General features: G+C 37.0%; 2 protein-coding genes across 2 annotated transcripts; one reads left to right on the top strand and one right to left on the bottom strand.

Annotated features, from left to right (window-relative positions):
• Positions 1–4,132: 4,132 nt before the first annotated feature.
• On the top strand, positions 4,133–9,157 carry LOC133805477 (grpE protein homolog 2, mitochondrial-like). Its single transcript, XM_062243666.1, has 6 exons — positions 4,133–4,833; positions 6,930–7,174; positions 8,294–8,486; positions 8,571–8,758; positions 8,885–9,052; positions 9,143–9,157. The coding sequence occupies exons 1-6, from the start codon at positions 4,764–4,766 to the stop codon at positions 9,155–9,157; spliced, it is 879 nt and encodes a 292-aa protein (XP_062099650.1). The 5' UTR covers positions 4,133–4,763.
• A 2,884-nt stretch (positions 9,158–12,041) lies between these two features.
• On the bottom strand, positions 12,042–24,094 carry LOC133805476 (2-C-methyl-D-erythritol 2,4-cyclodiphosphate synthase, chloroplastic-like). Its single transcript, XM_062243664.1, has 3 exons — positions 23,722–24,094; positions 23,351–23,541; positions 12,042–12,176 (listed from the first exon to the last, which is right to left on the bottom strand). Exons 1-3 carry the CDS (start codon positions 24,092–24,094, stop codon positions 12,042–12,044), a joined length of 699 nt encoding a protein of 232 aa, XP_062099648.1.
• Between the last annotated feature and the right edge of the window lie 617 nt (positions 24,095–24,711).

Genomic DNA, 24,711 nt, shown 5'->3' with positions numbered 1-24,711 from the left:
CTTGCTGGGCTTTGGCTCATGGGTACTATGTGTTGCAGGTAAAGGGAAAGAAAAGCTCACCTAGCCTTGAGTGGAGAGCTTAGGTGGTGCTGTGTACATATGCGGCCGCTTGACCACCACGGCCAAGGAGTTCTCAGAGGAACTAGGGGGTTTACCCTATTTTTTCCGCTTAGGTCGGCGGGTTGTAAATTTGAAACAATAATGACAATTTTGAGTTATAAATAACTTATAAATGTTTTTATGGGCCCATGAACAGTTTTACGTTTTAAATAAAATATATCATTTCCTTTTGATTGGTTTTTCACCTTAGCCTGTTAATAACACTTAGAAGCACGTTTTTAACCAAAGGACTCGGGTTGCGAGTTAAATTTCCGGTTCACCGTAACTGTTCTGGGGTAACCAGGGCGTTACAACTTGGTATCAGAGCGTGCCAAGGTTAGGGTTCCTGTAGACTGGCTGGGCATGTACACACGTCACTGAAGTCAAGCTCAACTCATGGTTTGATAACTATTTATGTAGTTATATGTATAACTGCTTAGATATAGTATATATGTTTTACCTGTATGCATGAGACACCATGTTAAACCTGTTCCCTTAAATATTATATCTTCAGCAACCGTGTGCTAAATAGTACTGAAATTGCTGGAACATACTTATCAGTATTGTTGATTGTGAATTATTATGTGATACATGCTGAGTGCTAAATGCTATAATCATGTATCCAATTGTATATTTGTATGACTGTGGAATATGATAACTATCTATTTGTTCTTGGACTATAAAGCGGCAAGAGGTTTAGTTATTACTACTCGATTGGTCGTATTGATCATTGTTTCTGATAACTCTACAAAATAGAGTTATTTTACCATATTTTATTTGCTAATTGTTGCTTAGTTCTTGAGTTCTTAATTAATTTATTAAGTTTTTAAGTAATTTTGAATTTATTAGTCTTATCATGATTTTATATACTGTTGTGTATTTTTATAGCTATTTTATTATAATATGTTGTAGTTTAATTATTTGAAATTAGTATTTTTAGATTAAAAGTTAAAAAATGTAATTTTATGGAACTTAATTGACAAAGTAAATTAAATTTTAATTAATAATGAATTTAATATGGCTTAATTTGTAATTGAAAATATTTTATTATAATAAAAAAAATGCAAAGCTTAATATGTATAACTACTTATTTTGTAGGATGAGCTTTGCATTTTTTTTATGCTTGAAGAGAGAAAAGTGTAGTTTTGAAAGAAAAGAAAATAACAAAAGAAATATGGCATTTTTAAAACATCACTTGCTTTGTCCCAGCCGGCCCAACAGCAGCCTAGCCCAGCCCGTTGCCTCTCCAGTTGCCTGCCGAGACCCTCTCCAGCTCCCTGCCAGGTCGCCAGCTGTCGCCTCCCTTCAGCCTCCAAGAAGCAGCAAGCTGAAGAGATCCTCTTCATTTGCATCCCTCACGCCTCCTGCTCCAAGTGCCAGCCGTGGCCCAATTTGCCAGCTTCAGCTGCGATTTGACCCATCATCTCACAGCCAGGCCCACTTCTCCACTCCTGCACCTGGCACCAAGCAGCCATCAGCCTCCACGCCTTCAGCCTTGCCCAGCCGTACACTGCCTTCACTAAAATCCCCTTGAGCCCATCAAATTGCTCATTTGTCCCTTATGACCAAAATGCCAACTTTTTACCCTTTTTTTCTACACATTTTCACCACAACATCATCATTACACCCTATAATTTACATCTACATACCATATTTATTTTATTTAATTAATCTAATCAATTTAATTAATTTAAATTGATTATTTTAATAATCTCATTTTGGCTATAAATTTGGAATTTCAAGACCATTTTAGGGTGCTTAATTTTTGGTTACCATCTTCTTTTCTCTCATTTTCTCTCTACCATTCTCTCTTCCATTTTGGGTTTTTCAAGAGCATTTTGCAAGTATGTATGTCATTTATTTTGTAATTTATACTCTAGTTATGTGCTTCTAATATTTTTCATAAGATTATTAAGATCATGATGAAGCAACTTGTAACTAGGTAATATTTATGTTGTATGTTGATTTCCCTTGTAATGCAACAAGTTTATGGAATTTTCTTCTTCATATATGTCTTTCATCTTTAATATCTCATATTTTGGATTGTTAGATAATATGCACTTTGTTCTTTATTTTGCAAAACATAATATTCTTTGTGTAAGATGTGTCATTAAATTGTACACATCTATGCTTAGAACAAAAACATTATGTTTTGCCTTATAAATAATTGTTTAACGCCTAAACGTGACTTACACTTAGCGGTAGTCGTAGTATAGATGGGCGGTCGATTCCACAAGGAGGTAAAGAAACAAGTTAATCAATAAATAAATATTAGAGATAAATAATGTGAGGAAAATAGAACAAGTGATATTTTTGTTGTTTTTGAAATTTAAAGATTAGAAATAAAGATAGAATAAAGTGTGATGTAACAATAGGTAACAAGTAGGAATGATCAAGAGTCACCAATATGCATACTTATTTATTTGGATCTTTGATTCACAAAAGTTACACAAATGAGAAGTTCACATCCCAACTATTCATTTGGAAAATTTGACATTGATGCACACACTACTAGAAAATTGTACTTAGATGACGCACATGAGACGACATTTTTAGTAGAATAGTCGTCTCATGTTAAAAGTAGAGATGAGACGACAGATTATCTAAAACTGTCGTGCCATTCAAACCAAAGATTACATGAGATGACTGTTCTATAGAGACTGTTGTCACGTATCTACCTTTAACACGAGAAGATGGTTCTAATAGAAACGTTGTCTCAATGCAACCCAATTTTTTTGGCATTAATTAAATTTGTATATTTTAATATGAATTAATAAATATACTTAATCTATTATGAAAATATATTTATAAAAAATAATTAATAATTCAAATTCAAATTTAAAAGAGTTATTTAATATTAATTGTTAACTTATTTAATAATATTATATTAATAATACTAAAAGATAAAAATTAATTAAAAAAAAGTCATACTTCTATTAGTTATATATACTTCCATTAACAGTACTTTTAAATTATAACCATAATGTTTTTAAAAAATATAATATATAAAAAGAAATTGAAAAAAAATACTAACGTGTGAAAGAAACCCTCTCTTGTGCACAAGACAATAGCACAACCCTCTGCCATAACAACGACCAGCGACAATCCAACAATCGACGACAACTAGGGAGAACGGCGACAGCCCAGGTGACGGCGGCGACGACGGATCCTTCCCTGCGTACGGGCAACCCTAATCTGCTTGTGGTCCAACCCATCTCCGGCCTAAAGCTCTGGCGTCTTCGCGCCTAATTCTCAATCCGACCGTTCGATCGCCGCCCTCCACCCATCTCCGGCGTAAAGCTCTTCTCGCTGCCCTGTACCTGCTTCTCTATCTTCGTCATAGTGATAGCCACAAGACTTTGGGTATTTTCTTTTTTTCTTTCTTTCTCTGGACTGATTTTTTTGGTTTAAATACTAAAGATTTGATTGAATATGTGTTTCTTTGAATGGGATGTTCCATTGTCGTGATTCAATTTTGCGAATAAGATTCATTTTTGAGAATATAATAGTATTCGGTGTTAAATATATATGTCAGTATAGATGGTTAACGTTATTGACAGAGATTTCATCTTTGAGAATATTGGAAATTTTTTGTGAAACTGGTAGAATTAGGAGGGTATCTTTGTGCTACATGCCTTTTCTTTCCACATGATAATGTGAACCATGTTGACATCTTGATGATGAAGGAATATGGGGTAGACTCTTGGACTAAGTTGTTCTCAGTGATGCCATCAAATGTGACTGGCTATTTTGAATATGTGATGCCACTTAAGTATTCGAAGAGTGGTCATCATGTTCTCTTGCATCAGGATGGTGAGACATATCTTTTGTACGATATCGATATGAATAGGACTAATAATGCGGGCAAGATTTCTGGCGTTCCTAGAAATTTTGATACGTGTGTGTGTGAGGAGCCTTGTTGGACTTGGGGTTGGTGATGAGGATAACCCTGCGAAGAAAATAACAGTTATTAAGAAAAAGAAAAAGGAGGAGAAGCAGCAATTGAGTAGGAAGAAGCGACAATCCTTACTCATTCTCCATTTTCATTTGTTTATTAGTCTTTTGTTGTGTTCTGTTGTATAATGTAAGATGGAGTTTTAGCTCTACTAAAAAGATGTCATTTTTTTTTTTGGATTGTGGCTTTGGGTAATGCTATATATCTTGTTGAACCTTTTGTGTAGAGATGAGTGTAGGGATGATTTTCTGTCAAAGGGATTTAAATTAATGTTATAAAAATTGCACAAAGATTGGACACAAAGGAACATTTTAAACAGAGGTTATAGAGCCAGAATTGAAGTTACTGATATGGTCCTATGATCTTGCTTAATCTCTCTTGGTGCCTTTGTTTGTTTTAGGCTGGTGGTACTGCAGGGTTTTTGCTAGGCTTTAGCTGATGTAGTTGCCTCTTTGGGGGAGGAGTTAATGTTGAGTGAACAAAACTTAGAGATTAAGTCAAACTTTTGCTACATATTGTTTTCCTTGTTTTAGTATTAATCTAGTAATTATTATAGGACCGTGTTATAATGTTCATACTACTTTTGAAATCTAGAATGTTATGGTTTAAGTCTAATGTGATTTGGATGGTTTGGTTGTGAAAGTAATAGTAAGACATGCCATGCCTTGAATGATTTTATTTGAACTATTTCCCATGACTAGGATATGTAATGATTTTAGTTTCCCTCGCTTCCTGGACTGCCGCCGCCGGAGCAGCCTCCGCAGAGGACCCCGTCACCGGTATCAAACGTACCTCTGAAGGTTCCTTCTGCTTGCTTTTATATCTTTTGGTCTTAGTTACCCCTGGAATATTTTTCTCATACAGGATATTTTCTGTTTGGGTTCTGGGAAAATAGTGAGATTTTTCTGTTACTTTTTTTAAATTCGTGGATTTATTGTTTTTCGATAACTTAAATTTGGCATATTTAGCATTTTTTTGTTTGAATTAGAACAGACGGTTTTGGATTTCTTGTACATTATCTCGTTTGGAAATGAATCGTTTGATTTTTGGTAGCTTTGTGATATCTGCTGTCTTTATCGCTCTTCACTCATGAAGAGATTGTTTGCCTTTAGTTTTGATTTGAGAGCGGACTTCGTTTGCAGTGTTCGCTAGTTTTGACTATTTAAGTGACGATTACTCTTTGCTTTGGACCACATTCGAAGGGGGGTTTAGATTGTCAAGAATTTTCTATTGGTGCTCTTAAGCACCACATTGGGAGCTCTTGTGTTTTGTTATCGTTGTTTGGTTGAGATTTGACCTTGTTTTTTAAGATGGCTCTAGGATTTTCTGTAGACTGTCGTAACATTTATTTCTCATTCATTGAATTAATTTTATTATACTAAAATGTACTTTTTTCTTATATTGCCGATCCTAGAGGAGCAAAGTAAAGTATCTTTTAAATTCGGTTGAAAATTGAAGTTGAGGAAAAGTTTTATGATCGTTTCCCTTTTATGATATATTGATGTTCCTATACTATGTAGAAAACCACAAAAGGCTATGTAATAATGTATTCGGCCATGCCAACTAGATCTTTATGACGGCATTATGATTCCACAAGAATGTCTTGTAGCCGTTATTTTTCTTAATTTCAGCGAGCCATATCTAGTTATTTTATGGAGCAAATTCAAGTATAAGCTTTATATCATTATCCATGATAGACAGCTTGGACCCTTAATATTTTCTGTTATGATTTTATTTTAAAGCTTGTTTTTGTGTGTGTGGTATTGATGTCAATTCATCTTTATCATGGGAAGATTTTTACGTATTGAACTGGCAATTATAAATTGAATGAAAGAGGATTTTAAGCACTTTAGGGTCGTTCTTATTTATCTTATTGGAGATGGTAATGCAAGTGTAGAAATTTTGAGTGGCCAGCTTTCAAATTTTGGGTGCTGGATGTGGGAAATCTGGAAAGTAACAAGTATATATTGCCAATATATGTTTACTAATATGAAAAGAACTAGATATTTTTATTAAAAAAGGTAAAAAGGGGGTGGATTCTCTATTTTGTTTGCTATTTAATTCCTAAATTTAAAACCTAGTTATCAACTATATGTTTTCTGCATACAGTTCTGTAGAAAGTTTGAGTTTATGTATGTATAACCAAGTATGTTCTTCTCTATTAAATACTTTTTTTTTTTTTATCAAGAAGAAAAACTTCATTAATCAACCAGCCAAATACACCCTCAACTCACTACACAACTACAGAAGAAGCTACAGAAGCTCCTCAAAACCAATAGCAGAAACTAATTACATTTTAATCTATGTATAAGATCTCTATCTAATCTAGACAATTTCCTCTTGTTAACAATATACAACCTGTATAACACTATTGTCTTTACATCTAAAGCAATCAAAGAATCTGATTTAGAGAACCCCTCAAAGATGCATCTGTTTCTGTTCAGCCATATGAAGTAACAAGTTGCTGCCATAATTGCTATGCTCACACGCCTCATCATACCAGAGGCCTTCAGGGACAGCCACGACAACCAGCCAGCAAACTCCAATGGCCAACCCCTGAAACCCAGCCACCTAAACACAAGCTCCACTACTCTTCGAGACAAGCAACATTCAAAAAAAAGATGATGATGGGATTCAGGATGGTCATCACAAACAGGGCAGAGTAATGAATCTAATACAATGTGAAATCTACCCATATTGTCTTTAGTTAACAGCTGGGTGTTAACCACTTGCCAAAGCAGAAAACGATGCTTGGGTAAGTTAAGACTACTCCAAATGGCTCTATTAAGTACTTTTTAACTATAGCTATATAGTAACTATTATATTTCCTTGGTTTTTTTTTTTTTTGTGTATACTTGTCTACTATGTACTATAGCGCTGTATCATCCAACTGTTTTGGGTGCCCATAATACAATGGGGCAAGAAGCTTGGTATTCTGCAAATGCTTTGGCCAAGCGCTTTAGATACGAGAGTGCAAACAATTTGCCTATATATCCACAAAGGCCAGGAGAGAAGGATTGTGTCCACTATATGCAAACAAGAACCTGTAAATTTGGAGATAGCTGCAAATTTGACCATCCTATTTGGGTTCCTGAAGGTGGAATCCCAGATTGGAAAGAGGTGACCGTTTATTACTATATTTATTTATATGAAAAGTTATTTTTATTAGAGTAAACATATATGTTATGATATAATAGTTTTTCCTTTAAAATGCTATTACTCAGATAACTATTGCGTTTTATGAGAGAATAGACCCTATATTATAGTTTTGGATTTAATATTTCGTTGAAATATCATATTCGGAAGTATCAATTTATCTATGTTGTGTGAAAAGTAAGGGAATACATCCAGTCTAACTTTTTCTTTCCCTATGTTTTTCGAAACTATGCAATACGAATGCTTATGTATAACAATTGTATATCTATATTTAGTTTCATGTAAATTATAATATTCTACATAAACCCTGGTTTATGCAAACCTTAGAAAAAAATGGTCGCTGATGGATGTTCTTAAAGTTGTCTACTTCTTTCGCCCCCCTCCTTTTTGTTTTGTTGGTGGTGCGGTGGTGTCTTTTGCTCTCCTTGTTTTATTGAATTTCTGTATTTGGGTTTTTGGGGGGTGACCAAGTGGAATTATAACACATGAATGCAGCTTATAATAGTGATATAAGAATTATAACAATTGGAATTATAACCGAGATGGTTTTGTTTTGGTCCCCACTCATAAGATTGCACATATTATATGGTAAGCTTTTGAAACTATTCTCTGTTATTCCTTGGACATTAACGCTATGAAACTTTCACTTACTATAAGGACAAAAGTAATTTCATACAATTTCTTCATTTAGTTCTTTTATTTGTTTAATGTCAATAACAAATTTTGAGGGGAATACTTGATTGGCTTTCTGGGTTTCTTTCAGATTGTTACATTATATGATTATGTGCAGGCTTCATGATTACTACAATGTCTGAAGTACAGATTTTTAGTTTCTAATTTTTTGTTTTAATGTGTTCGCTTAATTAAATATAGTTTTATGGTTATATTTACAACTTTAGCTTATATAGCTGAGGTTCTTATTAACTTTCATCTTACTTATGTATCTAACCGTTGTATTAGCTTATGTATCTAACCATTGTGTTTGCTGAAGTTTAAAGGGTTGTACTTTCAAAATTTAAGTTGTGTTCCGAAATTTTTAAAGCTATCTAATTTATTGTATTTGGGTTTTTTCTTCTTCTTTAGTTGGCTCCTGGCCTGGTGTCTCTATTCCATCTGAGTTCTTCTCCCTTTCAAAGATTTGGTTTTGCTTCTTCTGCGTCCCCCGAGACTTCTGAAAAAGGACATGGGAGTAATTCAGAGAATAATGGAGATGCTAAAGTCTCCAGTCAAGCCGCCTCTGAGCAGAGTGATGTTGCTGATCAGACAAAAGAATCAGGTTCTATATCAGATTCTCAATCTACTATGTCTAATAATGTGAAAACAAGGAGAAGAACTAAACGAACAACATTTTCTGATTTAGATTCCGACGAGGATTTGAGTGTAGATGATCTGGTGAAACTTGTGGCTGAGAAGGAAGAGCTTTTGAAGCAGAAGCATAAAGAGATTGAGAAAATGCAAGATAAAGTCCTTAGAAGCTATGCGAAAATGGAGAATGTCATGGACAAGACACGACGTGAAGCAGAGAACTCGAAAAAAATTTCCATTCAAGTTTGGTACCAAAGCTTATTTGCATATATATCTTATTTTCACATTAAAGTTTCCTTGTTCAAAATAGTAGGTTTGGTACGCCTGTTGAAGTCTTAGCTTGACAAATTGCTTGAAATCTTGTTGCAGAATTTTGCAAAGAGTCTACTTGATGTTGCAGACAATTTGGGACGAGCTTCTTCAGTTGTCAAAGAAAGTTTTTCAAAGATTGACACATCTAAGGATTCATCTGGGGCTGCTCCACTTTTAAAAACACTTCTAGTGGGTGTTGAAATGACAGAAAAACAACTTGTTGAGGTAAATGATATCATCTTCACCACAAGACACCTCTCAATATCAAATCATTCATATATGAAGTTTCTTGTTTTTTACTTTTTATAAGTTCAGGGGACATACTGTTAGATGTTCGAATATTTTGCTTTTCATTTAATTTAAGTCAAACATTGTCAGTAGAGTGCAGTTTTTATATCATAAGGATGGTGAATGACTATTGCTTGAATGAGACACCCATGCTATGACTAACTAGTGATGTAACTGTATTTATTATTATTGAACTACAATTCTATTGAGGAAAAATACATATACACTTGGCGAAATCAATGAAATTTGAAATGAATAGGCAACCAAGCTTCTTGAGCGGACGAGTCATAGCTAGAGTAACTTTTGAAATCAGAATTAAAAAATATACTAATTGTAGTTTTTAGTTAGCACTTACATAGTTATTCCAAGTCTATATTTTGATCTTGCAATTTTTAGATTTTGAACATACTGAGTTATATTGATTTTGTCTGCCTATTGATTCTATTTGAACTATGTTGTAATTACACAGGAAATTATGAATGAATATAGTATTGAAAATAGAGAAATGAAAAAAATATCATATTCTACATGGGACGTCGAACTCCACAAAACTGTCGTCTTATGTATTGCAGGGGACGATGTTTAAACATAAATTGTCATCTCATGTATTGCAGGAGGATGACGCTTGAGTAGGAACTATCATCTCATTTATTGCAGTGGATGACGTTTACATATAAACTGTCGTCTCATGTACTACAAGAGAGAACGTTTGTGTAGGAATTATTGTCTCATGTATGACGGGAGATGACGCTTTTATTTAAACTGTTGTTTCATGCTTTACATGGCATGACATTGCATGAGACGACGGTATTAGAACCGACGTATGAGAGTCCATACGACGGTTTAAAACCATCGTCCCATGTTAATTTTGTAGTAGTGACAAATATATTTTACAAAAATGTATTCAAGTGATTATTATTCTTTACCATGGAATGATGAGATAAATCTTATGAGAAATCTAAAAATGACATTATACTATTGGCAATAATGCAATAAAAGATTGGACATAAAATCTAACACAAATGTTACTTTTACTATTTATAAAATACATAGAAAGAGCATGACTAATTCTATATAGATTTTAGCAAAAGTACATATATATGAGTGAGATGGAGAAAATGATAAAGATATTATCTATATTATTTTCACTAATTTGATAATACATAGAAAGTGCATGACAAAATCTATATACTATTAGTAAACATAAATATAGATAATAAGATGAAGAAGTAGAGATGAAAGAAAATAAATCACTAAAATATATAAACTTTAAGCACATGGTGAATCAAAAATACCAAACAAAGTCATAGTGCATATAGGACCATCCTAACCTTCCTAATAATGTTAGCCTATTATGCTAGACATTCTCATGAAATTCTAGAGAGAAAATATGAGAAATGAGACTAAAATTTGGTAGAGTTTTGCTACCTAAAAATTACATACCAATTGTGAAGAAAGTGTCCCTATTTATAGATGGAGAAAATGACTAAAAAGAAATTAAACAACAATTTGGGGTTTACAAAATAAATTTGAAATATTAATAATAAAATATGATTTTGAAAAATCAAATCTTATTATAAATATTATCCTAGTTATTTTGGTATATGGTCAAATACACTTTTTCAAAAGCACAAAAAAAAAAGAGCTTTAAAGCTCAAAATGGTAATTTTGCAACGCCCAACACCCACAAAATATGGGTTGAAGGTGGCTGGTGGCAGTTGGTCCATTGACCAATTTCCAGCCAATGGGAGTGCGACACGTAGGCGGCTGGCTGGGGTGAATTGGGCCTTCATTTTGAGGTTTGGGCGTGAGAGGCTGTTGGAGAATTGATGCATGGTGCTGGGCTTTGTTTGGGCCACTGGGATGGTTGAAGGCTAGAGGAGGCGTTGGGCTGGGCCTGGCCGTTGGAGCTGTTGAAGGGCACTTGGAAATGGGCCTTTGAATGGCTGCTGGACTGTTGCAAGTGTTGGGAAGTTGGTCAATGATATTGATGCTTTGTTGAGGTAGAGATGGTCACGTGGTGGAACGACTGAAAGGAGATGGGGATGGCTGTGGACAGGTGGCGCAAGGAGGAGCAAGGAACCTTGCACGTGGCGCGAAGGGAGCATGACACCTGGCACTGGAGAGAGAGGAAACCAGGTGGGCTGGGTCGTTGGGCCGAATTCTTGGGCCTATATTTCAAGAAAAATGCCATATTTCCCTTATCTTTTTCAGATTTAAATGTTTCCTTTTCTCTTCATTTCAAAGTGTCAAAATACAACTTGAATTCCTACAAAATAATAATAAATTCAATCATAATCAAATATTTTCATTTATAAAATAAATCATATTAATTCCATGAAAATATTAATTAAAACTCAATTTATTTTGACTATTAAAACCAATAAATGTGTATTTTCCACCACTAATCAATAATGTTCATTGATTTATTTGTTATTTCATTAGTTTGATTTACACTAAATGCTTTGAAATTATAATTTTGAAAAGTGAAGAAAAATCCTATCTTTTTAGAAGTAATTTGTGCTTAAAATTATAAATCTATTTGGAAAATGATAGTTTGAATTATTTTAACTATCACTAAAACTTGGGAATCAATATACTAATAAATATTATTACACTTACATTTTGTGGATTCTAGTATCTTAATAATCTTTTCTTTTAACACTTATTTTCAAATCATTATTGGTTTATTTTTATTCTCTTAAATAGCTTTATTTTTCAATCTTTTATTTTATTTTCATAATATTAAAACTCATCAATCTTTGGAACTAGGTTAGAATTTATTACTTTTGGTTTAAAATAGTTTTCTTTTCAATTTTAGACAACTCCTTTGGGTTCGATCTCGTGCTTACACGAACACTATATTCCATATACGATTCGTGCGCTTACGAGTATAAATTTTTAAAACATACCCGTTTTGGGTCCATCAATTTCCACAAGGTATCAATAATAAGAATGAATCCAGGGCAGACATATATGTCTGCTGGCTAGAGTGATCAAGGTCAGAATAATAACAATCAGGGTCAAGGGAATGACCAAAGACAGATTCCACATCCAGCACCTGCAAATTGGCAACAGTTATTTAATGATCTGCAGGATACAGTGTTGAGACAGGGAGAGGAGCTACAGTGTTTCCAGTCACAGAGTATGCCTTAAAGTTTGATCGTTTGGCTAAATTTTCCATGGAGCTGGTGCCCACTGATGGGACCAGAAGAGAGAGATTTCTTCAGAGGCTACAGCTCAGATTAGCCCATGATGTACGTATTACCACTATGGTTGGGGTTACTACCTATGCATAGGTGGTTGAGAAGGCATTCATAGCTGAGAGTGCAGAGAAAAAGATCTAGCAAGACAGAGCAGCCAGAAAGGAGTTCAGGAGGACTGGTCCTCGATTTGTGGGTTCTGGTAGGGGTATAGGCCCCAGTGCATAGGTGGTTGAGAAGGCATTCATAGCTGAGAGTGCAGAGAAAAAGATCTAGCAAGACAGAGCAGCCAGAAAGGAGTTCAGGAGGACTGGTCCTCGATTTGTGGGTTCTGGTAGGGGTATAGGCCCCAGTGAGCAGAAGAGAAAGGTTCCTGACACCTTCCCAGTCCCAGGTCCTGATAGGCGGCCCTGTGGTATCTCAATGGGTCGTTCAGGTGGTAATGAAGCCTGGAAGTCTTATCTTGAATGCCCTAGATGTAAGAGGCGTCATTTGGGAGAATGTATGGCAAGGGCCTGCTTCTCATGTGGAGCAATGGGTCATCTTAAAAAGGATTTCCTTAAGATCATAAAAGAAGAACCCAGAAAAGCAAACAGCTCGGCCCTGGCTCGAGTGTTCGCATTGACATAAGCAGAAGCTGAGGCTTCTCCCTCAGTAGTTACAAGTCAGTTTCTTAGTTCTGGAACTCCTTATAATGTATTGATTGATTCTGGTGCTACACATTCTTTTGTTGCTAGAAGTATTATTGATAGACTGTGTAGACCCTGTTATTTTTATGCTGTGGGGTTTGGAACTTTGTTACCCACTGGAGAGTTAGTGGTATCCAAGAGATGGGTCAAATCTTTGCCAGTGGCAGTGGAGGGCAAAGAGTTATCAGTGGATCTGATAGAGTTGGTTATGACTGACTTTGTTATGATATTGGGTATGGATTGGGTAGCGAAGTATGGGGCAACCATTAATTGCTAAAGGAAGATGGTCACCTTTGAGCCGGAAGGTGAGGATCCTTTTATGTTTGTTGGTACTGTGCATGAACCTCGTATACCTATGATTTCTTATTGAGAGCTAGGGATCTATTGCAAGGAGGTTGTATTGGATTCTTAGCTAGTGTGGCTGATACCACTCATGTTGGGCCAGTGAGGCCAGAAGAGACCAAACTTGTTTGTGAATTCCTGGATGTGTTTCCAGAAGATTTGCCGGGGTTGCCACCACACAGAGAAATTGAGTTCGTTATAGAACTGGCACCAGGGACGGAGCCAGTGTCTAGAGCACCTTACAGAATAGCCCCAGTAGAGTTGAAAAAGTTGAAAGTACAGTTGCAGGAACTGCTGGATTTGGGTTTTATCAGACTTAGCTTTTCACCTTGGGGTGCGCCAGTTCTGTTTGTAAAGAAGAAAGATGGTTCTTTGAGGATGTGTATTGATTACAGAGAACTGAATAAGCTAACAATCAAGAATAAGTATCATTTTCCAAGGATAGATGATCTGTTTGATCAGTTGCAAGGTAAGAATGTATTCTCAAAGATCGACCTTTGTTCTGGTTATCATCAGTTGAGGGTCAAGGAGGGAGACATACCGAAGACTAATTTTCGTACCAGGTATGGGCATTATGAGTTCTTAGTAATGTCTTTTGGATTGACTAATGCCCCTGCTACTTTTATGGATCTGATGAACAGAGTGTTCAAGGATTATCTAGACCAATTTGTGATCGTCTTCATCGATGATATTATGGTATATTCTCAGTCTGAGGCAGAGCATGAACAACATCTGAGGTTTGTTCTACAGAGACTGAGGGAACACAGACTGTATGCACAATTCAAGAAATGTGAGTTCTGGTTATCTCAGGTATCCTTTCTTGGGCACATTGTCAGTAAGGAGGGGATTAAGGTAGATCCAGCGAAGATTGAGGCAGTCAGAGATTGGCCAAGGCCAAAGAATGCTTCTGAGGTTAGGAGTTTCCTTGGATTGGCAGGTTATTATAGGCGTTTCATGGAAGGCTTCTCAAAGATTGCTACTGCATTAACTAAGCTGACACGCAATAGTCAGAAATTTGTGTGGTCAGATAAATGTGAGAGCAGATTCCAAGAACTGAAGCAGAGATTGATTACAGCTCCGATTTTGAGCCTTCCAACAGATCAGGAGAAGTTTGTGATTTACCACGATGCGTCTCATCAGGGTTTGGGCTATGTTCTGATGCAGTCAGAAAAGGTAATTGCTTATGCTTCACGTCAGTTGAAGGAGTATGAAAAGAGATATCCCACTCATGATCTAGAGTTGGTGGATGTGGTCTTTGCTTTAAAGATATGGAGGCATTATCTTTATGGAGAGAAGTGTGAGATCTACACAGACCACAAGAGCTTGAAATACTTCTTCACTCAGAAAGATTTGAATATGAGACAAAGGCGTTGGCTGGAGTTAGTAAAAGATTATGACTGTGAGATTTTGTATCATCTAGGAAAAGCCAACGTGGTAGCTGATGCTTTAAGCCAGAAGGGTCCGGGACAGATTTATGGTATGAGGATGATAGCCAGAGAGTTGGCTGATGATATGACCAGAGCTGGTATAGAGTTTCTGGTGGGCCAGTTGGCTAATATTACGCTACAATCTACACTGTTGGCGAGAATCAAGGAGGGTCAATTGAGTGATCCACAGCTGATCAAGATCAGAGAGGATGCTTTGGCTAGAGCATCCAGAGATTATACAGTGTCTGAGTTAGGCTTGTTGAGATACAAGGGGCGGATATGTGTTCCGTTAGACACTGCTTTGAGGCAAGAGATTCTAGATGAATCTCATACTACACCTTACTCTTTGCATCCAGGCACCACGAAGATGTATCAGGGTGTGAGATCATTGTATTGGTGGCCGAGGATGAAGAGGGATGTAGTGAAATATGTGGTTAAGTGCTTGACATGTCAGCAGGTCAAGGCTGAGCATCAGAGGCCGTCAGTGTTATTGCAGCCTTAGGATATCCCAGAGCGGAAGTGGGAGGACGTCACGATGGATTTCATGGTGGGCTTACCCAGGACCGTTGGTCAGCATGATTCTATTTGGGTGATAGTGGATCGCTACACCAAGTCAGCTCACTTCTTGCCAGTAAGGACTACTTATACAGTTTATCAGTATGCAGATCTCTATATAAGAGAGATCGTGCGCCTTCATGGAGTGCTGAGGTCAATCGTGTCAAATCGGGACCCCACTTTTACTCCCAAGTTATGGGGGAGTTTACAGAAGGCCATGGGGACACAATTGAAGTTCAGTATTGCTTATCATCCTCAGACAGATGGGCAATCTGAGAGAACAATCCAGATATTGGAAGACATGCTGCGGGCATGTGTGCTGGACTTTGGTGGGTCTTGGAATAAGTATCTACCTTTGATAGAGTTCTCCTACAACAACAGTTATCAGTCGACCATTGGAGTTGCACCTTATGAGATGTTGTATGGTAGGAAGTGCAGATCTCCCATTCATTGGGATGAGATAGGTGAAAGGAGATACTTAGGTCCTGAGGTAGTTCAGAGGACCAATGAGGCCATTGAGAAGATTAGAGCTCGGATGCTTGCTTCTCAGAGTAGGTAGAAAAGTTATGCAGATCCCAAGCATAGGAACGTGGAGTTCCAAGTGGGAGACTATGTATTCCTTAGAGTCTCGCCATGGAAAAGGGTGAGAAGGTTTGGGAAGAAAGGCAAGCTGAGCCCTATATTTGTAGGTCCATTTGAGATCCTGGAGAGGGTTGGTAAAGTGGCTTACATATTGGCTTTGCCTCCAGCGTTGTCAGCCGTGCATAACGTGTTTCACGTTTCATCTCTTCGGAGGTATGTATCTGATGTGAATCATATTTTGAGTTATGAATATCTGGAGCTTGAGGCAGATCTCTCCTTTGAGGAGCAGCCAGTCCAGATTCTTGATAGAAAAGATAAGGTCCTCAAGAATAAGATGATACCTTTGGTTAAGGTATTGTGGAGGAACAGCAAGGTCGAGGAAGCGACCTGGGAGCTGGAGTCAGATATGCAGAGTCAGTATCCCGAGTTGTTCAGGTAAATTTCGAGGACGAAATTTCTGTAAAGAGGGGATAGTTTTAATGCCCCAAAATCCCTAATGCGATTTACTGGCTGGATTAGTAGGCCGGGAGGGCCATAATTGTTTAATTATGCCATTAAATGATTATATGCATGTATATGTGAATTATATTATAATATGATGTTAAATGCATGCATGTGGGTCCACATTTCATTACAGGGGTGTTTTGGTAATTTGGCCCGTTGAGGGTGTATTTGTATATTTGTGTGCATGTCGGTGACCTATTGTTGAGACCACATTATAATATGGGTTTGTTCGAGCTATTCAGGATGAGACGATATTTGAATATTAATAAGCGGTTTAGTCATATCAGGATTAAGTTCGGGGTTCAGAGTGAGTCTTGGGGTGATTTTTATGATTAGAGCGTTGCCGGGAATTAAAGGGTAACAGGATATGAATTATTGGTGTTGAGAATATCGAGAATAGCGGGAATTGGAGAGCGTTAATTATGATTAATGAAATAGGTGGGAAATGTCAATTTTTCCCTTGGGAGCCTTTAGAAATCCTTATTTGACCTAGGGGTATTTTGGTCTTTTCACCCCTAGGATAGATTTAAGCCATTGAAGGCTGTAGAAGGAAGAGAAAATGGAGCATAGAACAAAGCTTCTCCCGTACCTGTTTTTCCTTATTTTCTCTTTGGATTTTTGAGCCTAACTTGAGGATTCAAGCTTGGGAAGTAAGTCTTGAGAGCTTGGGAGTGTGTTCCACCATTGAAGAGCATCATAATATGAGCTTGAGGTAAGTTTCTAGCCATTAAATTTCCTGGTTTGCTCTATTTTAGCTTTGGTTTTCAGTTGAGATTTCTAGGTTGGATGATTGGTTTTGTTGGGAGTTTTTGGCTATGGTTCTTGTGGTTGTGATGCTTAGGGAATGTGGGGATGGTTTTTGGGTTCATTTGGCACCAAAAATGAGGTTTGGAAGCATTGGAATCGAGTTGGAATTGAAGGAGTCGAAGGAAGTGGTTTCAGGGGAGGATCTGGCTGGGTGTAGCGCTACAGCGCCCACTAGAGGGTGCTATAGCGCTACCCAGTGCTCTGTTGGGCTGTTTGGGGTTCTGAGAATAGCGCTGGGGCGCTAGTGAGCAGTGTTGTAGCGCTCTCTGTTCCTTTAAAATCCCGTTTTGAGTGTTTTTAAGGGTTTTTGGCTCGAGGTTTCAATCCTTAAGGCCCGAGATCGAATCTACTCACCGTGTGGGTACGTTTCGAGGTCCCGAGAGTGGGGTTAGGTCAAGACCCTTTTATTGTTGATTTTCACTAATGGAGGTTATAACTAGTTATGATTAGGTAACTGCTAAGAGGAATCAAAAGGTCGATCGTTCTCAGGAGTCGTTCTTGTTCTATTTCTCGCTTGAACCAGAGGTAAGAAAACTGCACCCTGTGTATATGACATGCATGATTGTTGTTGAGGCATGTTGGTTGATGAATGTGGACATTGATTGCATATTAAATTCTTAGCAGAGCTTGCTTACTTATGTATGGCACTGATTAGTCAGGGACGGCACTGGTCGCATATTACTGACCTAAGAGTCAGAAATGGCATAAGCGTCCTGAACGCAGGGCCGATTAAAGATTAGATCTAATCGACATTAGCGTTGAATGACTCTAGGAGCATTAATGTTGGACCGACCCTAAGGTCGATGAAAACTCTAAGTGTTTGACTAGTCTAGGACTAGTTAATTAGAGCCAGGGCCAAAGGCCTAGGTGATGGTTTATCACATGGCTAGGGAGCGGAATCCCACGGTTATGACTCTATGGTCATGCAATAGGTTATATTGGTGACCAATTCATCGAGTACCTATCTTGATAAGCTAGTGAAAGGATCACTTATTTATAAAGCCCTGGTGACCCTATCGTCACATGGCTAGAGGGAACGGAACCCACTTTAGTGACTTTTCCAATTGTCACTCATCTGTTTTGGACTGAAAGTCCTGAATGATTATTATGATCATTGTTGATATTATATTCATGCTATATTGTGTTTTCTTGCGGGGCTTTGGCTCATGGGTGCTATGTGGTGCAGGTAAAGGGAAAGAAAAGCTCACCGAGACTTCAGTGGAGAGCTTAGGTGGTGTTGTGTACATATGCGGCCGCTTGACCACCACGACCAAGGAGTTCTCAGAGGAACTAGGGGGTTTACCCTATTTTTGTCGCTTAGGTCGGCGTGCTGTAAATTTGAAACAGTAATAACCATTTTAAGTTGTAAATAACTTATAAATGTTTTTATGGGCCCATGATCAGTTTTATGTTTTAAATAAAATATATCATTTCATTTTGATTGGTTTTTCACCTTAGCCTGTTAATAACACTTAGAATTACGTTTTTAACCAAAGGACTCAGGTAGCGAGTTAAATTTCCGGTTCACCGTAACTGTTCTGGGGTAACCAGGGCATTACAATTATGCTCATGATTCTCATAAAATTCTAAGAAGAAAATATGAGAAGAAAGTGAGTAGAAATTTTGCTATATTTTCTTTACTCTAAAAATTACATACTAAATGTGAAAATAGAGTCACTATTTATAGAAGGAGAAAATAACTAAAAAGAAATTAAATTACAAATGGGGTCTACAAAATAAATTTGAAATATTAATAATAAAATATGATTTTGAAAAATCATATCTTATTATTAATATTAACCTAGCTATTTTAGTGAATGGTCATTTTGATCTTTTTCTAAAACACAAAAAAAAAATGAGCTTTGAAGCTCAAAGTAGCAATGGTGCAAGTCCCAAAGTGCATAGGGGAGTGGGCTTGGTGGCACTATGGCAGCTGGTTGATTTGACCCATTCCCAGCCAATGGGAGTGCGCCACGTAGGCGCTGGCTGAGGAAGAGAAGGCCAAATCGGATTGGGTCATCAGGTGGGGCGCTAGTGGGCCCGTGGGCTGGGCCTTCAGAATTCTGAGGAAGGCTAAGGGGAGTACCAAGCGTGGCAGGCTTGGGCTGGAAGCTCGTGGGTTGGGCCTACGGGATGTTGAGGAAGGTTGAGCTCGGCTGGGCCTTCAGAGCTGCTGGAACGCATGGCGCGAGGAGGGCACGCCACCTGGCGCTGAGAGAGAGGAAGGAGGAGGCTGGGCCTGGGCTTGGGGGCTTACGATTGGGCCCTATGTTTCAAGAATAAAAATGTCATATGTCTGTTCTTTTTTTCAGATTTAATTGTTTTCTTTTCTCTTCATTTCAAAGTGCCAAAATACAACTTTAATTTCTACAAAATAACAACAAATTAAATCATAATAAAATATTTTCATTTATAAAATAAATCATATTAATTCTAAGAAAATATTTATTAAAACTTAATTTAATTTGACTATTAAAATCAATAAATGTGTATTTTTCACCATTAATCAGTTGGAGAACAAGTATAGGTGGCGTGGAGATTATTGTGATTAGGTATATAATGTGCCAATGAAAGCTTGCAAAGTGGAGCTTGAAGGACTATGCTTGTGGGAGTCAAAAACTAAAGTAGAGAATATAGGTGATAGTTGAAGCTTATGGACCGAATTTGAATTTGAAATGGCTTAGGTGTATGTGTGGGAAACTATTGAGGAAACAAGTGTAGACTTTGACTTCATCTTGTTACATTGGAGAGCACGTGGCATCAAGAGAGGAACTTTAGCATAAGAATAGAATATTAAATAGGGCATGGCCGAAACCACTAAGAGAAGGGAAATTCAATTTTCGAAAATTTGTTTGATGATGGTGGAGAATATTAAGGAAGGGAGTTAGGACCTAGAGCCTATAAATAGAGCCTTATGCCTCTTCATTTTTCACACTCAAAGCTTCCAAGCTCTCCTATTTTCAAAATGCTAATCAATATTGTGCTCTCTCAAAGTTCTTTCATTTATTTGCTCACAAATACCCTATATAGTTGAAATCACCAAGAACACTAGTGGTGTTCAAACTCTTTTTCTTCTTCTTTTCTTTTAAGTTTGAAACCTAGCCTCGCCACCATCACTATCATAAATCCCTCACCTGGCCGAAAAATACCAAGCCATTTTGTAACGTCTCAAATTACCTAATAAGGCTTAGGACCTTGATTAGGGGGTCAGGATGCCAAATTATGGAAATTATGTGATTATGTGATATATATATATATGTGTGTGTATCATTATATGATTGTGGGGGTTATATTATAATATGACTTGATATGCACATTTAGATGTATTAAATATGCATGTGGACCCATTTCTGATTAAAATGACAATTTTCGTAATTTGGCCTGTTATGGGTATATTTGGCATATATGTGATATATGTGTGGGACCACATTATTATGTGGATATATTTGGGTTACTCGACACGAGATGGTCCTGGGGAGCAAGTTAGTGGGTAAGTCACAACGGGACCAATACTTGCTCGGGGTGAGTTAAGGGGTATTTTGGGTATTTAGTACATTATCGGGTTATTGGGTAATGGGAATAAATAACTGATGATATACCCTTGGGGACTTTTTTGGGGTACCCTGAACCTTGGGATTTTCTTAAGGTTACTTACGCTCGAAGTAACCTGACAGAAACAAAAGAGTACGTTCAACACTTTCTCTTTCTCTCTCTCTTGGGTTCTCTTTTTGGCGCCATTAGCATTTTCGAATGAAACTCGAGTTTTAGGGCTCGGATTCAAGCAAGGTTAGAGTCATAGTGATTCTAAGGAAGATTAGAAGCTTGATAGGCAGAGGTTAGTGGGAAAACGACATAATCAGAGGTAAATTAAGCTTTGAATTTTTGAGTTTCCATTTTCTTAAGTTTCTTGAGTTTTGATTTGGATTTCACGATTCAGTGAGTTTTTGATCCATCAGAACTGCAGGTTTTATAGCTTGGGAAGTTCTAGGGATGTTGGGTGATTGAATGGTGAGTTTGGTACAGATTTGGGGTGATTCTTTTAGAGGATTTTTAGCTAAGAAAACTGAGTTCACGGGGTCGCGCAACGCGCTGTTCTTGGGCGCCGCGGCCCTCATGAACTCAGTCGTCTGGCAGTTTCCTGAAGCTGGGTAGCGCCACGGCTCTGGTCCTGTGTGTTTGGGGCTAGGCTCCCTGGTTATGAGAGTCGCGACTCTTAACGTGGGATGCCGCTGCCAATAGGGTGAGCCGCGACGTAAATGGCAGATTTTGGCCAATGGAGGTTTTGAGCGCCGGAACTCAAACCTTAGGGCTTGGAATCGATCCTACTACCCGGTTCAGTAGGATTTGACGTCCCAGAGGCTAGGACTGTTAGGTTTGATTTAGAGATTTTTCTATGTTATGTTTTTAGTTATTTAGGATTGTTTAATGCAGATTTATGCTTGTTTTCTTCTTGTTTCAAGTTTTAATGGTCAAGTACATAATGTGAGTGAAATGAGAAGAAACATGTTAAATATGATGAATAAAATGGATTTAGTGTTGATTGTGGAGTTTCAAGACATTATGTGTGGAAAATACTACATTGAAGATGCTCAACACACATCGTTTATGCTCTATAACGCATGTCTGAGACTTTAAGCCACATTTTGACCATTATTTCTTCACTTTCTGGAAACACTTCTAGAAATAGAAGTTGTATATATTTCTATTAGATTTCCACATCTTTTTTAATCATTCAATTCGGAGTTATATTGAAGGAGTTATGATCAAAATATGATGAGCTGACGATGTAAGCTGTTTGGAATGAGTTTCAGTTTTATTCTGTACAATTAGCGCCCCAGCGCTGTCAAGTAGCAGAGAGCATAAATTAATGCAAGTTGTAGTGCCTAGGTGCTATATTTCAGTGCCCCAGCGCTATCAGCTTTCCAGAGAGCATGTTTTGTGATTTATCTATAGCTCACGGGTACTTTGTATGCAGGTAAAGGCAAGGAAAAACAATGAGTGGTGCAAGCTCGAGGCATGGATCTTACATGTTAGTAGTGGGCGGTGTTTTAGAGTTTTAAAATGTTTTCTATTTGGAATGTTTTAGTTTTGGTTTTGGACTTGAAATGATTATTAAAGTCGTTATTGTTTTTAGTTAATTGTCAAACATTTTATTTTAAATAATGAGATATCATGTTTAGTTTTATTTCAATAAATAAGTTTTTTTCCATTAATGTTTATCGATTTAAAATGAACTTTTATAAGTAACATCTCGGAAAATAATCGAGACGTTACATGTGCTTTTGAAACTCTTCTAATCATATTTTCACATCAATTTAGTGGTTCAGATAGCTATTACTAAAACTGCATTGCTATAAGGTACATATAGTGTCCAACACCATCTTATATTGATTAATGCAACTTAGTATCAGGTCACACACATATTATATTTTAAATTAAAATATGTGGGACCCGATACTAAATTGCACCAATAACAGTGTTTCGTGTCAAATGGTGTTAGGCACCACTGGTACCCCTTAGGAATACTCTTTGATAACTTAGTCAAACTACTATCAAGGTTGACTTGTGACAATTTCAACAACACTATTAGTATGTCATATTTATGCTTGTCAAACTCTTCTAATTTTATATATTCTTATTATTATTATTATAAAAATTTACTTTAATTCTTCTAACAAACAAGCTAATTTTGAAAAAAAAAATTACTTAATGTGATACGAGGTCAATTTTAATTAGGAAAAATATCAATTTGGCTCCTGTGTTTTGCCCAAATACTCGATCGACCTCTATGTTTTGTTAAATAACAAAATAGTTCCTGTGTTTTGCAAAATAAAACAAAATGATACACTTAAATCGATTTTGGTCAAACCATTTTTCAATATGACTAAAATACTCTTAGATTTATGAAGTAATGAATTTATTAAATAATTAAAAATAGAGTTTAAAATAAAAAATGAAAAAAAAAACATATATTTAATTTTATTTTTCTTTTCTCTCTCCTCTTTCTTCTCTTCCCCATCCTTCCCGATCTTCTCCTTTTCTTCTCTTCTGTTCTTCTTCTCCTTCTCTCATCTCTCAGTTTGATTCTCAACACATAATAATAAAAGAAACCCAATATAGAAAAACCTCAAGAGATATAGAAATAGGAATAACAAACAATAACTTAACGAAACAATAACAACTTAAAACTTCTTTCATTAAAACTGACCATGCATCCCCTTTCCATTTGGGATCAGAATCTGGGAAAATTTGTCCAATATCCGGAAGCCCCAAAGCACCCAAAATAGCATCAACTACACAATGAAGCAAAACGTCCCCTACAAGCTCAAATCAAAGAATATATCTATAACTTTCTTTTTAGAAAGAAAACCCAAGGAACTACATTGAAAAAGTACACAAATAATTTTTTTTCTCAGCAACCAAACAACAAAAATTGAAAGTTTTTATCAGTTTAATCCAAAAACTAAAATAAACCCATTTCAGGGGCGAGAGATTACCATTAGAATGAGCCTCACATCCTTTCTCGTGAGGTATATCAATGCCTCCAATTATCAAAGGGTACCTAGGCTCCAATTGATGAAGGTCGAACCCGTGACCGGCCCAAAAAGGAAGAACCTTTGAAGCAGTCACGGATACCTCAGACGGAGTTTGCTCCGCTTTCAAGGCAACAGTTCTGGCGGCTAACACATAAGGCATAGTCGAAAGCAGCGTCATTTTGGATTGTCTCAAAGACACAAGAGATGATGAGGACAATGAGAGGAGATTTCTGGGAACTGCAACCGTGAAATGGAAATGATAGAATGATTTGACGGGGTTATTGTAGTATTGTGCTAGAATAATAGAAGCGCACACGGGCATTTCCATCGCCATGGCCATCGAAGCTCAAGGTCGCAGGTATGTGGTCTCAGTTCAGTGCTGACTCAGTCGCTCTTAGCTATTGTTTTTTGAATAATAATAATAATAATAATAATAATAATAATAATAATGATAATGATAATAATAATAAGGGAAAATACCAGTTTGTCCCATGTGTTTTGTTCGAATACTCGATCGGCCCTTATGTTTTGTTAAATGACAATTTGGACCCTCTGATTGCAAAACGAATCAAAATAGTACCCTAAGCCAGATTTTGGTTGTTAACCGAGATTTTCGGCAACTCTATTAATAAGTAATATTTACTGATAATAATAATGAAAGCAGAAGACCAACACGGGGTTTTTACGTGGTTGGGGCGTTAACTAGCCTTAGTCCACGAGTCATTTGTATTAGAGCTTAGAGAGCTTTTGACAATGGAGTTTTCTGCAAATTTGAGCAGAGTAATCGCTTACAAGCCAAACCTGGGATCCCCCCTACTGTGCACAACTGGCACTATTTATAGGCAGTCTTGTGCAATGGGCTTGGGCTGGACTAATCCTGGCCCAATAGAGATGTAATTATAGTTTGCTCACTAATGGAGCCATAATACAAAGGATTTGAAATATATAACA

This window comes from Humulus lupulus, chromosome X (assembly GCF_963169125.1).
Source record: "Humulus lupulus chromosome X, drHumLupu1.1, whole genome shotgun sequence".
NCBI classification, from domain to species: domain Eukaryota; kingdom Viridiplantae; phylum Streptophyta; class Magnoliopsida; order Rosales; family Cannabaceae; genus Humulus; species Humulus lupulus.
This window is presented reverse-complemented; position numbering and strand designations above follow the sequence as displayed.